At 43.9% G+C, this 13,942-nt stretch overlaps 2 protein-coding genes across 3 annotated transcripts in view; one reads left to right on the top strand and one right to left on the bottom strand.

Moving 5' to 3' along the window:
* Positions 1–12,645, bottom strand: part of LOC140075961 (keratin, type I cytoskeletal 18-like) — a 51,559-nt gene extending 38,914 nt beyond the window's left edge. For both annotated transcript variants that reach the window (XM_072122419.1, XM_072122418.1), the window contains exons 1-3: positions 12,058–12,645; positions 10,206–10,288; positions 9,925–10,081 (exon numbers count right to left, since the gene is read on the bottom strand). In XM_072122419.1, coding sequence (XP_071978520.1) covers positions 9,925–10,081; positions 10,206–10,288; positions 12,058–12,435 — 618 coding nt within the window. In that variant the 5' untranslated portion in view covers positions 12,436–12,645. The remainder of the gene's footprint in view (positions 1–9,924; positions 10,082–10,205; positions 10,289–12,057) is intronic.
* A 594-nt stretch (positions 12,646–13,239) lies between these two features.
* Positions 13,240–13,942, top strand: part of LOC140075960 (keratin, type II cytoskeletal 8-like) — a 48,118-nt gene continuing 47,415 nt past the window's right edge. Inside the window, exon 1 of the mRNA XM_072122417.1 lies at positions 13,240–13,614. Within this exon, the coding sequence (XP_071978518.1) occupies positions 13,327–13,614 (288 nt within the window). The 5' untranslated portion in view covers positions 13,240–13,326. The remainder of the gene's footprint in view (positions 13,615–13,942) is intronic.

Here is a 13,942-nt window from a genome sequence, read left to right as displayed (position 1 = left end):
ACAAAAGCCATATCGATCCTGCTATGTCTGTCAGCACAGGAGTACGTGTACTTAGGTGTCCTACCACCCAGGGTGAACACATCACATAGATCGGCCTGTGATACGATGTTCTGTAGTACTTTTGAGTCTCTGACCACTGCTCTGCCCGAGGACCTGTCACCCGATGTCAAAGTAACATTAAAGTCGCCCGCCATTACAACAGGGATAGAGGTAAAAAGATATTGCTTCAGGTCATTAAACAGCTGGATTCTCTCTGTCACTGTCTGTGGGCCATAGATGTTGATCAGCCGGAGCCGCCTACCATGGATGGTCACTTCTAGCACCAGGCACCTCCCCATAGCGACCTCCGTCAGCCTGTGCACCGTCACGTCTGTGGTGTTAAACAGTATGGCGACCCCGGCGTACGGCTCCACAGCCAGTGACCAGTAAGAAGGACCAGACCGCCACTCACGCTCAGCCTCACGGAGATGCCCTAAGGTGGTCAGACGGGTCTCCTGCAGGAAGATGACATCAGCGTCCAGATATCTCAGGTGGTCATACACAGCGTGTCTGGTCCTTCTTACTTTAATGCTGTTAACGTTGCTAGAAGCAACTTTTAGAGAGAATCCAGCCATTATAACCAGAAAAGGCAGAGCAGTGAGCCCCATCATCATGAGTCAGAGTCAAAGTCCTCCTGTCTTCCACCTGTCTCCATGTCTGAATCCTCAGCGGTATCTACAGGAGGGGGCTTCTTCTTAGTTGGAGGATCCCCTGTGTCCACCTCACACTCATTATCAATTCTTTCTAGCTCTTTTTCAAAGTCCCCATCTGACTCTGACAGAGCATCAAACCTGTTGGAGAGGACCATGACCCCGGCATCACCACTGGACTTCCTCCTGGTCTTAGGCTCCGCACTATACTCCTCAGGCCTACGGGAGGATTTGTCTTTTTTCTTCCTTTTATTCTTTTTCACCTCCTCATATTCAGTGGGTACTACAGAGGTGGCGGCCTGAGGTTGGTGTTGAGTTACAACCTTCACACTCCCCTGAGCACTGTCTGACTGCTGGGGTTCCGCATCACCTGACCCCTGTACCTCCCGCCTGGTCAGAATTTCCCCCAACACCAAGGCCTCCTCCTCTAAGGCATCTGCCTCCTGCACCATCTCATCATCAGAAAAGTCCCTGGCGATGTTATGCCAGGCCTCCGGGCAATCCTTGTGCGGGTGCCCAATCTCTCCGCAAAGGTTACACTTGACCGTCTCACAGGTGGCACTGAGATGGCCGATCTCCCCGCACAGGTTGCATTTAACTACCGTACATACTTTGGCCACGTGACCAATCCTACCACACCTAAAGCACTTTCGTGGCTGCCCGGGATAGAAGCAGACACCCTTTTCTCTACCTATATAGAAGGAGTTGGGGAGGTGCAGGGTAATGTTGTTGTATTGCCTCAGCTTCACCAGAACCTTCCACCCTCCAGTCCAGATACCGTCGGCGTCTCGGTTCTTAGTCAGGTCTGACAGCAGATCACAATGACGCCTGAGCCACACCAGAATATCCTGGGGAGGAACCGACTCGTTCCAGAATATAATATTCAGCGCCACGGTACCTGGCCTGGATATGGGGACAAACACAAACTTACACCAGCCATCAGTGTCCCTGAACCGGGGGAGTTTATCCCAGAACCTATCCAGACTGGACATAAGCTTAAAGCTGACATCATAGCCCTGTCTGTCTGGAAGGTTGATGACCGCCAGGATATCATCAGGTGTGAACCCCATCTGGCGGCACAGGAGATCCCGCACCACAAACCTCCTATCTGGGAGATCTTCCTTTGCGCCTCTGATCTTCAAGCGCACCACGTTCCTCCTCTTAAATGCCTGCCCTGTGTAGTGTGCGCCGGAGGTGAAAGAGGGAGCGCCGCGGCTCCAGGCATTTCTGGGAGGTTCCTGATGGGGCCCACTCTGATTACTGGGTGGAGGATCTGATCTAGAGGGACCTGACTCTACTAGGGGGCTCGATGTTAAAGGGGGGAAGTCACAAGCATCATTCTGCACCACCCCCTGCCCCCCATCCACCTCTATGTTATCCTCCGGTGGCTGTACCTCCCAGATAGACTGAGAGTCCCCTCTGTCCCCCGACCCCTCAGTTACAGCAGAATGTCAAACAGTGTCCCCAGTCTCAAGCACATTAGAGTTCTCCTGGGTCACCGCATCACCAAGACACATAGATGAAAGTCCACCATCAACAAACACTGCTGGGACTTGTGGTACTACAGGTCCATGCACCTGCTCTGGGACCGCTGCGGGGGTCTGTGGCTGATCTTGTGTCTGTCCCTTCTGGAATGAGAAGCTCGCAGGCTTGATAATCTGTGCAACATGTGGGGGGACAGGTCCTGCTTGTGCTGTAGGGGCCCGGGGCCCAGAGTCACAGCTCTGCCTCTGCTGGGAGAAGCGCTCTTGGTTCCTGTATGACTCAGCAAGGGGTCCCATCCTCTCCAGGACACAGTCCATATCCCTGACCACCTGTGCCAGCTCTATGCCGAGTCCCTGCAGCTTAGTGTTATACAGGGTGCTGCTTTCAGGGTGCGCAGTTCTAAGTGAATACATACAGTCAATTTGCATTTGCAGCATTTTCTTGTGGTTAGTCAGCTCCCCCATCCTCCTTACCAGGGTCGGTATCTCCTCTGCCATCTGCAGCTCCGGTGCCCGTGCGGTCTCCTTCCCCTGCTGTGCTGGTCGGGGTGCAGCTCCAGATGGTTTGGGTGCACCTGTCTCCTTCCCAGGCTTGTGGCTTGCACTGGCAGGGGCCTGTTCACACTGTGCAGTGCTCATGGTAACAGTCTGCGGCTTTACTGCTGACCTGGTGCGGCCTGTAGCGGCCATGCTGGACACCACATCCCTCTGCTGCAGGTTTTCTTGCAGGGTCTGTCTCTCCAGGGACGTTCTCCTCTGTCTTGGTGCAGGAGTGGGGGGCTGTGCACCTGCTGCTGATCTCACACTCTGCTGCATCACCTGTGTTCCTCCACGCTGGCTGGTCATGGGACTTGCTGCTTTCACTGCAGTATTCACGTTCAAATCTTTCTCTTTCTTCACAACAACAACATCATGTCCACAATCTTCATTACAAATCACTTTGGGATTTGCATCCCTTGTAGAAAGTTTGTGGGAGTTCACTCCCGATGTAGGCCTGGAAGCCTGGGCCTTGCCTGGGGAATCTCCCCACCCAGGGTGGCCCCGCCCTGGGCTAGCTCCAGACATGAGGAGGGTCAAGAGCTCACACCACACACAACCTCACCTCTAGGAGGCAGTATTATAGTAGTTATATTCTTGTACATAGGGGGCAGTATTATAGTAGTTATATTCTTGTACATAGGGGGCAGTATTATAGTAGTTATATTCTTGTACATAGGGGGCAGTATTATAGTAGTTATATTCCTGTACATAGGGGGCAGTATTATAGTAGTTATATTCCTGTACATAGGGGGCAGTATTATAGTAGTTATATTCTTGTACATAGGGGGCAGTATTATAGTAGTTATATTCCTGTACATAGGGGGCAGTATTATAGTAGTTATATTCCTGTACATAGGGAGCAGTATTATAGTAGTTATATTCCTGTACATAGGGGGCAGTATTATAGTAGTTATATTCTTGTACATAGGGGCAGTATTATAGTAGTTATATTCTTGTACATAGGGGGCAGTATTATAGTAGTTATATTCCTGTACATAGGGGGCAGTATTATAGTAGTTATATTCCTGTACATAGGGAGCAGTATTATAGTAGTTATATTCTTGTACATAGGGAGCAGTATTATAGTAGTTATATTCCTGAACATAGGGGGCAGTATTATAGTAGTTATATTCCTGTACATAGGAGGCAGTATTATAGTAGTTATATTCTTGTACATAGGGGGCAGTATTATAGTAGTTATATTCCTGTACATAGGGGGCAGTATTATAGTAGTTATATTCTTGTACATAGGGGCAGTATTATAGTAGTTATATTCTTGTACATAGGGGGCAGTATTATAGTAGTTATATTCCTGTACATAGGGGGCAGTATTATAGTAGTTATATTCCTGTACATAGGGGGCAGTATTATAGTAGTTATATTCCTGTACATAGGGGGCAGTATTATAGTAGTTATATTCCTGTACATAGGGGGCAGTATTATAGTAGTTATATTCCTGTACATAGGGGGCAGTATTATAGTAGTTATATTCCTGTACATAGGGGGCAGTATTATAGTAGTTATATTCCTGTACATAGGGGGCAGTATTATAGTAGTTATATTCTTGTACATAGGGAGCAGTATTATAGTAGTTATATTCCTGTACATAGTGGGCAGTATTATAGTAGTTATATTCTTGTACATAGGGAGCAGTATTATAGTAGTTATATTCCTGTACATAGGGGGCAGTATTATAGTAGTTATATTCCTGTACATAGGGGGCAGTATTATAGTAGTTATATTCTTGTACATAGGGGGCAGTATTATAGTAGTTATATTCCTGTACATAGGGGGCAGTATTATAGTAGTTATATTCCTGTACATAGGGGGCAGTATTATAGTAGTTATATTCTTGTACATAGGGGGCAGTATTATAGTAGTTATATTCCTGTACATAGGGGCAGTATTATAGTAGTTATATTCTTTTACATAGGGGGCAGTATTATAGTAGTTATATTCTTGTACATAGGGGGCAGTATTATAGTAGTTATATTCTTGTACATAGGGGGCAGTATTATAGTAGTTATATTCTTGTACATAGGGGGCGGTATTATAGTAGTTATATTCCTGTACATAGGGGGCATTATTATAGTAGTTATAGTCTTGTACATAGCGGGCAGTATTATAGTAGTTATATTCCTGTACATAGGGGGCAGTATTATAGTAGTTATATTCCTGTACATAGGGGGCAGTATTATAGTAGTTATATTCCTGTACATAGGGGGCAGTATTATAGTAGTTATATTCCTGTACATAGGGGGCAGTATTATAGTAGTTATATTCTTGTACATAGGGAGCAGTATTATAGTCAGGGCCGGCTCCAGGTTTCAGTGGGCCCCTGGGCGACAGCGCCTCACTGGGCCCCTTAGCAGTGAACTCATGTGGTGGCATTAGAAACGTAGAACCTTCAGATACCAATATTAATATACAGCCCCCCATGCTCCGTTAATATACAGCCCCCCAGGCTCCATTAATTAATACACACCCACCCCCCCAGCCAGAATACAGTAATTAATATACCCTCCAGGCTCTATTAATTAATATACATCCCCCCCAGGCTCCATTAATTAATATACATCCCCCAGGCTCCATTAATTAATATACAGCCCCCCATGCTCCATTAATATACAGCCCCCCATGCTCCGTTAATATACAACCCCCCAGGCTCCATTAATATACAACCCCCCAGGCTCCATTAATTAATATACATCCCCCCCCCAGCCAGAATACAGTAATTAATATACCCTCCAGGCTCCATTAATTAATATACATCCCCCCAGGCTCCATTAATTAATATACATCCCCCCAGGCTCCATTAATTAATATACATCCCCCCAGGCTCCATTAATTAATATACCCCCCCCCAGGCTCCATTAATTAATTTACATCCCCCCCAGGCTCCATTAATTAATATACATCCCCCCAGGCTCCATTAATTAATATACATCCCCCCAGGCTCCATTAATTAATATACATCCCCCAGGCTCCATTAATTAATATCCCCCCCCCCCCCCAGGCTCCATTAATTAATATACATCCCCCCCAGGCTCCATTAATTAATATACATCCCTCCAGGCTCCATTAATTAATATACATCCCCCCAGGCACCATTAATTAATATACATCCCCCCAGGCTCCATTAATTAATATACATCCCCCAGGCTCCATTAATTAATATACATCCCCCAGGCTCCATTAATTAATATCCCCCCCCCCCCCAGGCTCCATTAATTAATATACATCCCCCCCAGGCTCCATTAATTAATATACATCCCTCCAGGCTCCATTAATTAATATACATCCCCCCAGGCACCATTAATTAATATACATCCCCCCAGGCTCCATTAATTAATATACATCCCCCAGGCTCCATTAATTAATATACATCCCCCCAGGCTCCATTAATTAATATACATCCCCCCAGGCTCCATTAATTAATATACATCCCCCCAGGCTCCATTAATTAATATACATCCCCCCAGGCTCCATTAATTAATATACATCCCCCCCAGGCTCCATTAATTAATATACCCCCCCCCCCCAGGCTCCATTAATTAATATACACCTCCCCTAGGCTCCATTAATTTATATACACCCCCCACTCCAGGCTCAATTAATTAATATACCACCCGCACCCCATGAATTAATATACCCCCCACCCCTACACAGACACAGGCTCCATTAATTAATAAAATACACATTATTGGTGGCCAGAAAAAAATAATAAACGCTAACTTACCTCAAGGGCAGCTCGCTTCATCTGCTACATCTTCCGAGTGACAGCAGCGTCTACTGTGCAGCAGCAGGGACGCTGGCGGCGTTACGTCATCACGTCGGTACCGTCCAGTATTAGAAGCTCCGCGGCAGAAATACATCTGCCTCGCCAATGCTATTATGTTTTGTGTGGGTCCGCTTGCGGTGCCGCCCCCTGTCAGCCGCGCCGGCAGTGTGAGTGCAGCGCTTATCTCAATTACGTCGGCAACAAGTATGCCGATGTAATTGAGTTTACTTATGTTGCCAGTTTGTGCCGTGGGCCCCTCTGGGACCTCTGGGGCCCCGGCACTTGCCCGGGTAAGCCGGGTGCTGGCGCCGGCCATGATTATAGTAGTTATATTCCTGTACATAGGGGGCAGTATTATAGTAGTTATATTCCTGTACATAGGGGGCAGTGTTATGGTAGTTATATTCCTGTACATAGTGGGCAGTATTATAGTAGTTATATTCTTGTACATAGGGGGCAGTATTATAGTAGTTATATTCCTGTACATAGGGGGCAGTATTATAGTAGTTATATTCCTGTACATAGGGGGCAGTATTATAGTAGTTATATTTTTGTACATAGGGGACAGTATTATAGTAGTTATATTCTTGTACATAGGGGGCAGTATTATAGTAGTTATATTCCTGTACATAGGGGGCAGTATTATAGTAGTTATATTCCTGTACATAGGAGGCAGTATTATAGTAGTTATATTCTTGTACATAGGGGGCAGTATTACAGTAGTTATATTCCTGTACATAGGGGGCAGTATTATAGTAGTTATATTCCTGTACATAGGGGGCAGTATTATAGTAGTTATATTTTTGTACATAGGGGACAGTATTATAGTAGTTATATTCTTGTACATAGGGGGCAGTATTATAGTAGTTATATTCCTGTACATAGGGGGCAGTATTATAGTAGTTATATTCCTGTACATAGGAGGCAGTATTATAGTAGTTATATTCTTGTACATAGGGGGCAGTATTATAGTAGTTATATTCCTGTACATAGGGGGCAGTATTATAGTAGTTATATTCCTGTACATAGGGGGCAGTATTATAGTAGTTATATTTTTGTACATAGGGGACAGTATTATAGTAGTTATATTCTTGTACATTGGGGGCAGTATTATAGTAGTTATATTCCTGTACATAGGGGGCAGTATTATAGTAGTTATATTCCTGTACATAGGAGGCAGTATTATAGTAGTTATATTCTTGTACATAGGGGGCAGTATTATAGTAGTTATATTCCTGTACATAGAGGGCAGTATTATAGTAGTTATATTCTTGTACATAGAGGGCAGTATTATAGTAGTTATATCCCTGTACATAGGGGGCAGTATTATAGTAGTTATATTCCTGTACATAGGGGGCAGTATTATAGTAGTTATATTCCTGTACATAGAGGGCAGTATTATAGTAGTTATATTCCTGTACATAGGGGGCAGTATTATAGTAGTTATATTTTTGTACATAGGGGACAATATTATAGTAGTTATATTCCTGTACATAGAGGGCAGTATTATAGTAGTTATATTCCTGTACATAGGGGGCAGTATTATAGTAGTTATATTTTTGTACATAGGGGACAGTATTATAGTAGTTATATTCCTGTACATAGAGGGCAGTATTATAATAGTTATATTCCTGTACATAGGGGGCAGTATTATAGTAGTTATATTCCTGTACATAGAGGGCAGTATTATAGTAGTTATATCCCTGTACATAGGGGGCAGTATTATAGTAGTTATATTCCTGTACATAGGGGGCAGTATTATAATAGTTATATTCCTGTACATAGGGGGCAGTATTATAGTAGTTATATTCCTGTACATAGAGGGCAGTATTATAGTAGTTATATTCCTGTACATAGGGGGCAGTATTATAGTAGTTATATTTTTGTACATAGGGGACAGTATTATAGTAGTTATATTCCTGTACATAGAGGGCAGTATTATAGTAGTTATATTCCTGTACATAGGGGGCAGTATTATAGTACTTATATTCCTGTACATAGGGGGCAGTATTATAGTAGTTATATTCCTGTACATGGGGGGCAGTATTATAGTAGTTATATTCTTGTACATAGGGGGCAGTATTATAGTAGTTATATTCTTGTACATAGGGGGCAGTATTATAATAGTTATATTCCTGTACATAGGGGGCAGTATTATAGTAGTTATATTCCTGTACATAGAGGGCAGTATTATAGTAGTTATATTCTTGTACATAGGGGGCAGTATTATAATAGTTATATTCCTGTACATAGGGGGCAGTATTATAATAGTTATATTCCTGTACATAGGGGGCAGTATTATAGTAGTTATATTCCTGTACATAGAGGGCAGTATTATAGTAGTTATATTCCTGTACATAGAGGGCAGTATTATAGTAGTTATATTCTTGTACATAGGGGGCAGTATTATAGTAGTTATATTCCTGTACATAGGGGGCAGTATTATAGTAGTTATATTCTTGTACATAGGGGGCAGTATTATAGTAGTTATATTCTTGTACATAGGAGGCAGTATTATAGTAGTTATATTCCTGTACATAGGGGGCAGTATTATAGTAGTTATATTCTTGTACATAGGGGGCAGTATTATAGTAGTTATATTCCTGTACATAGGGGGCAGTATTATAGTAGTTATATTCCTGTACATAGGGAGCAGTATTATAGTAGTTATATTCCTGTACATAGGGGGCAGTATTATAGTAGTTATATTCCTGTACATAGGGGGCAGTATTATAGTAGTTATATTCTTGTACATAGGGGGCAGTATTATAGTAGTTATATTCTTGTACATAGGAGGCAGTATTATAGTAGTTATATTCCTGTACATAGGGGGCAGTATTATAGTAGTTATATTCTTGTACATAGGGGGCAGTATTATAGTAGTTATATTCCTGTACATAGGGGGCAGTATTATAGGAGTTATATTCTTGTACATAGGGGGCAGAATTATAGTAGTTTTATTCTTGTACATAGGGGGCAGTATTATAGTAGTTATATTCTTGTACATAGGGGGCAGTATTATAGTAGTTATATTCTTGTACATAGGGGGCAGTATTATAGTAGTTATATTCCTGTACATAGGGGGCAGTATTATACTAGTTATATTCCTGTACATAGGTGACAGTATTATAGTAGTTATATTCCTGTACATAGGGGGCAGTATTATAGTAGTTATATTCTTGTACATAGGGGGCAGTATTATAGTAGTTATATTCCTGTACATGGGGGGCAGTATTATAGTAGTTCTATTCCTGTACATAGGGGGCAGTATTATAGTAGTTATATTCTTGTACATAGGAGGCAGTATTATAGTAGTTATATTCTTGTACATAGGGGGCAGTATTATAGTAGTTATATTCCTGTACATAGGGGGCAGTATTATAGTAGTTATATTCTTGTACATAGGGGGCAGACATAACAACACACTCACCTCCCTGTGATCCCTATGAAGGTTTGCCAGCTCTTCTCTCAGGGTCTCTACCTCAGACTCCAGTTTCATTCTTAGGAAATTGGTGTCGTCTATCATCTTGCGGAGCCCCTGCGTGTCCTTGTGCACCCCGTCACAGATAATTTGCTCTGCCTCTAACCTTTGGTTGATGTGATAAATATTAGCAGAATATTACATTAATATAGATACATTTCATGTATAACCGTCATCTCATTCTCTCTGCTGCTGGACACAGTGGGGACAATTAGAAACACACCACTCACTTTACTTTAAAGTCATCCGCCGCCAGCCTGGCGTTGTCGATTTGCAGGAGGAGTTTTGCGTTGTCCATATTTAGATCTTCCACCTTAAGGAACAACCCAAAAAACAAAGTATTATGGTTAATACTAAAACAGAAACCTGGCAGCTGACACTCCATGCATGCCTTGTAAGGTAATATTATCTGATCACTGTTTGGTATTGGTAAATGTTTGGCACCTAAGGACCCTATTATTTCGGCAATGTATAATCATATAATTTGGGCACTGCATGATCCTATACTTTTGGTACTGTTTGACACTATTATTTGGGCACTGAATAAACCTATAAGATGGGCATTGTATGATACCATTGTTTGTGCACTGAATGACCCTATTATTTGGGAACTGTATGACCCTATTATTTGGGCACTGTCTGGTCCTACAATTTAGGGTTTGTATGATCATATTTTTTGGGCTCTGTAGGGTATTTGAGCATAGCTATCACTTGTACACAGTATGCTGCTATTATTTGGTTTATGTTTTATAATATTTGGGCTCACTATACATTATAGAAATGGGGCTATGAACCACAGACAGGTTCTCAGTTGTGTCTTATCCCCTACTACACCTGCATTCTCTGCATTCCCTTCTCCTATCATACTACAGACTGCACATTGTAGGCAGACAGAGCAGTGGTAACACCTGACTGCAGCGATGGTGATAATATAAGACCCCTGATGAAGTTACACAGGATATGAATGTGATCAGATCTAATAGACACTGCCATCATATAACACATAAAGATTCACCACACTGCGGGACAGGGGGGTCAGGGTGAATGTTGCCATTGCCCACCCTGCTGAAGCTTATTGCAGTGACACAATGGGGGACATTTACTATGGTGTTTCCGCCAGTTTTGTGGCGCTCTCACCACATGTTCTGCTCTCCTACCTATTTATTAGCTGTCGGGGACAGAAAAAATGACTTTTTCCGCCTGCTCCGACTCTTCTCCGAAAAGGGGCGTGGCTTTGGCGGAGTGGAAACTCAGACAGAATTAATATGTGTCACAGCCATTTTTGGGCGCTGTAAACTGGCGGAAAGTAGACCAAAAGAAAACTGGTCTATCAGGGACTGTTGGACACATTTCTGGTGCTTGGGACAGATTTTGGTCCCAGGGACAGAAAATGGTCTCGGGGACAGAAAATGGTCTCGGCGCCAGAAACGTCTCTGCACAGCTCTACAATATTAAATGTGTGTCTTCTTTCCGAGAGCAGGTCGGTAACAAAGCCAATGCAGACACCGACACTTTAAGTAAATGTCCCCCAATGTATCAAGATTAAACATTGGCATTTAAAGAGGCCGTGATACACAAGACAGGATAGGGGATAGGAGTAGGAGCACTGGGGCTCAATCACTAGGATCTTCATTAACTAGACACAGGGGTTCACGCTGGACCATTTATTTCTATGGGGCAGCAGGAGATAGATGCCCCATAGAAGTAAATGAAGAACCGGTCCAGCCTGCGCTCCTGAGCTTCATATTTACAGGGGTTCCCAGGGGTCGGACCACCAGCAATTACTTATTCCCTATTCTGTGACCATTATTACAAGTCTCCCGTTGCACCCATGCTAAATATTCGCCAAAAATGTACATAAAAAAGATGGTCAGTATGCAGGATATATAGAGGAACTGAAGGGTCTTGTCAATGAGATGGTCTTTTACCGATTTGATTATATGCTAATTTGTCGTCACGATATGATACAGTATCTGGTGGTCCTTGGCACATCAGGCATGAGCTGGGACTGCTTTGCACCAAGGTCCAGGAATCTCCAGCTTCTTTTAGTCTGTGGCTAGACCACATTTTGAAGGGTCTCACCTGCTTTCGCAGTTGCTGCAGAGGAGCCTGGTGGACCTCCCAATCTCGAGGAGCGGGGTTCTTCCTTGCAGATACATCTTCGATCTCTTCTTGCAGTTTACGATTCTCCTCTTCCAGACCACGGACACGCTGGAGATAGCCGGCAAGACGTTCATTCAGCTCCTGCATGACCTCCTGATGGTTATTCTGTATGAAATTGTCTATCCCTGAGCGCAAGGAAGGAAGAGATGACTCCATAACGGATCGTATGGCTGATAGATCCAACCCAGAACGCAAGGACTGGAGTCTGGAGGCTGATGTCCTAAAATCCCCAGAGCCTATCTGGCTTGATGAGCTACTGCGCCAGCTTGGGGCACCTGAGGACACCTGGAAGGACATTGTGAAGGTAAGATGCAGGAGAAAGTAAGAAGAAGTGGAAGGTATAGGATGCCTTCAGGTTCTGGCCGGTATTGGAGAAGTCGTTGAGATGACTTTGAGTCGGCAGCCAGGCTTCAGAGTTTCACAGAAGGTGCTCAGCCGGGATTTGCATGGATACTTGCTGCAGCTGAGGCGTGCCGTCAGGTCTGATCACAGCTGAGGCTGGGCGGACATGTATACAGGTGATGTGTACAGTAATATTAATGAGGGGGAGGGGACTGTACAAGACAACACCCCACATAGTAAGGCTGGGGTCACACATCCAAGGATTGGCGCTGTCATAGTCAAAAGTAGATACAAAAGCAACGTACACATGATCTCTCCTGCACACCCAGCACCAGTATGAGGCGACATGCACAATAAATTCATCTCAATGTTATTCAGTCATGGTCACTGATGGTTTTTTACAGGTCGGTATCTGTGTCCCATCTGCAATGTTTTCTTGTTCCTATTTGCAGCCTTTGCCTTCCCATAGAAGTTTATGGAGCTGTGAAAAATACTGAAGTCTTCCATATTTTGGTAAATCTGATCTCCAGGGACAATACCTAACATGATGGCACCTGCTGACAGGTTCCTTTTAAAGACAGTAAGTAAGGAGTAAGTGGTGAACTTATTGGGGACTTCATCTCATGTTGGGTTGTAGTAAAGTCTATGTAGAGAGGAGTGAATTGTTTGCTGACAAGGTGGTGGCATCTGGGGATGGGTCTGGACTGGAGCCATGACCAACCCAAGGAGGAAGGTTCATTCAAATAATGTGTCAACAAACTAGAAGGAAAAGCCAACAGGTCTCCGAGGAGTCGTCCTCTCAGTGTAAAATTTCCACTTCTTTGACAAAGTTGGTCCCAGGACACCATGAGTCTGTACAACAGCCACTATGCCACCAACCGGGGGTTCAGCAGCAGGTCCCACGGCTCGCTCTCAGGGAGGCCTAGCGTCTTCCGAAAAAGCAATGGCTACCAGCCAGGGATGCAGCGAGCCATAAGTGGCATGAACCTGTCCAGGGTGACCCCAGGGTCCAGCACCTTCCTTCTATCCTCACTCCCCAACCTGGAGGTGGACCCCAAACTGCACCAACTGAGGAACGAGGAGAAGGAGCAAATCAAGGGGCTCAACAATCAGTTTGTCAACTTTATAGATAAGGTGAGTGAAACCTGCAGAGCTTCTTGTATGTGCTGAATGGTTGAATGGTGAGTATTGTTCCCTGTTATCAGCCATTTCTGACTATGGAGAGTAATAGAGGTGATGCAAATCTGCCCCATATCACCGGCCCTACAATGTGTAAGAGCGGAGGATACATGAGGATACACTGATGTATCCAATACTATCCAATGCTCCCCATTGCGTAGCTAATGGGATCATCTGTTACATTGTGGCACAGGGTCTGTAGCACGGAGTTCTGCCCTATGATATCACATGTAGATGTGCACGGAAATAGGGAACCTGGGAAACTACAAGTGAAACAAAAGCT

The sequence above is a fragment of the Engystomops pustulosus genome, chromosome 8 (assembly GCF_040894005.1).
Source record: "Engystomops pustulosus chromosome 8, aEngPut4.maternal, whole genome shotgun sequence".
NCBI lineage: Eukaryota > Metazoa > Chordata > Amphibia > Anura > Leptodactylidae > Engystomops > Engystomops pustulosus.
The sequence above is the reverse complement of the archived record's forward strand: the minus strand, read 5'-3'. Positions and strand labels throughout refer to the sequence as shown.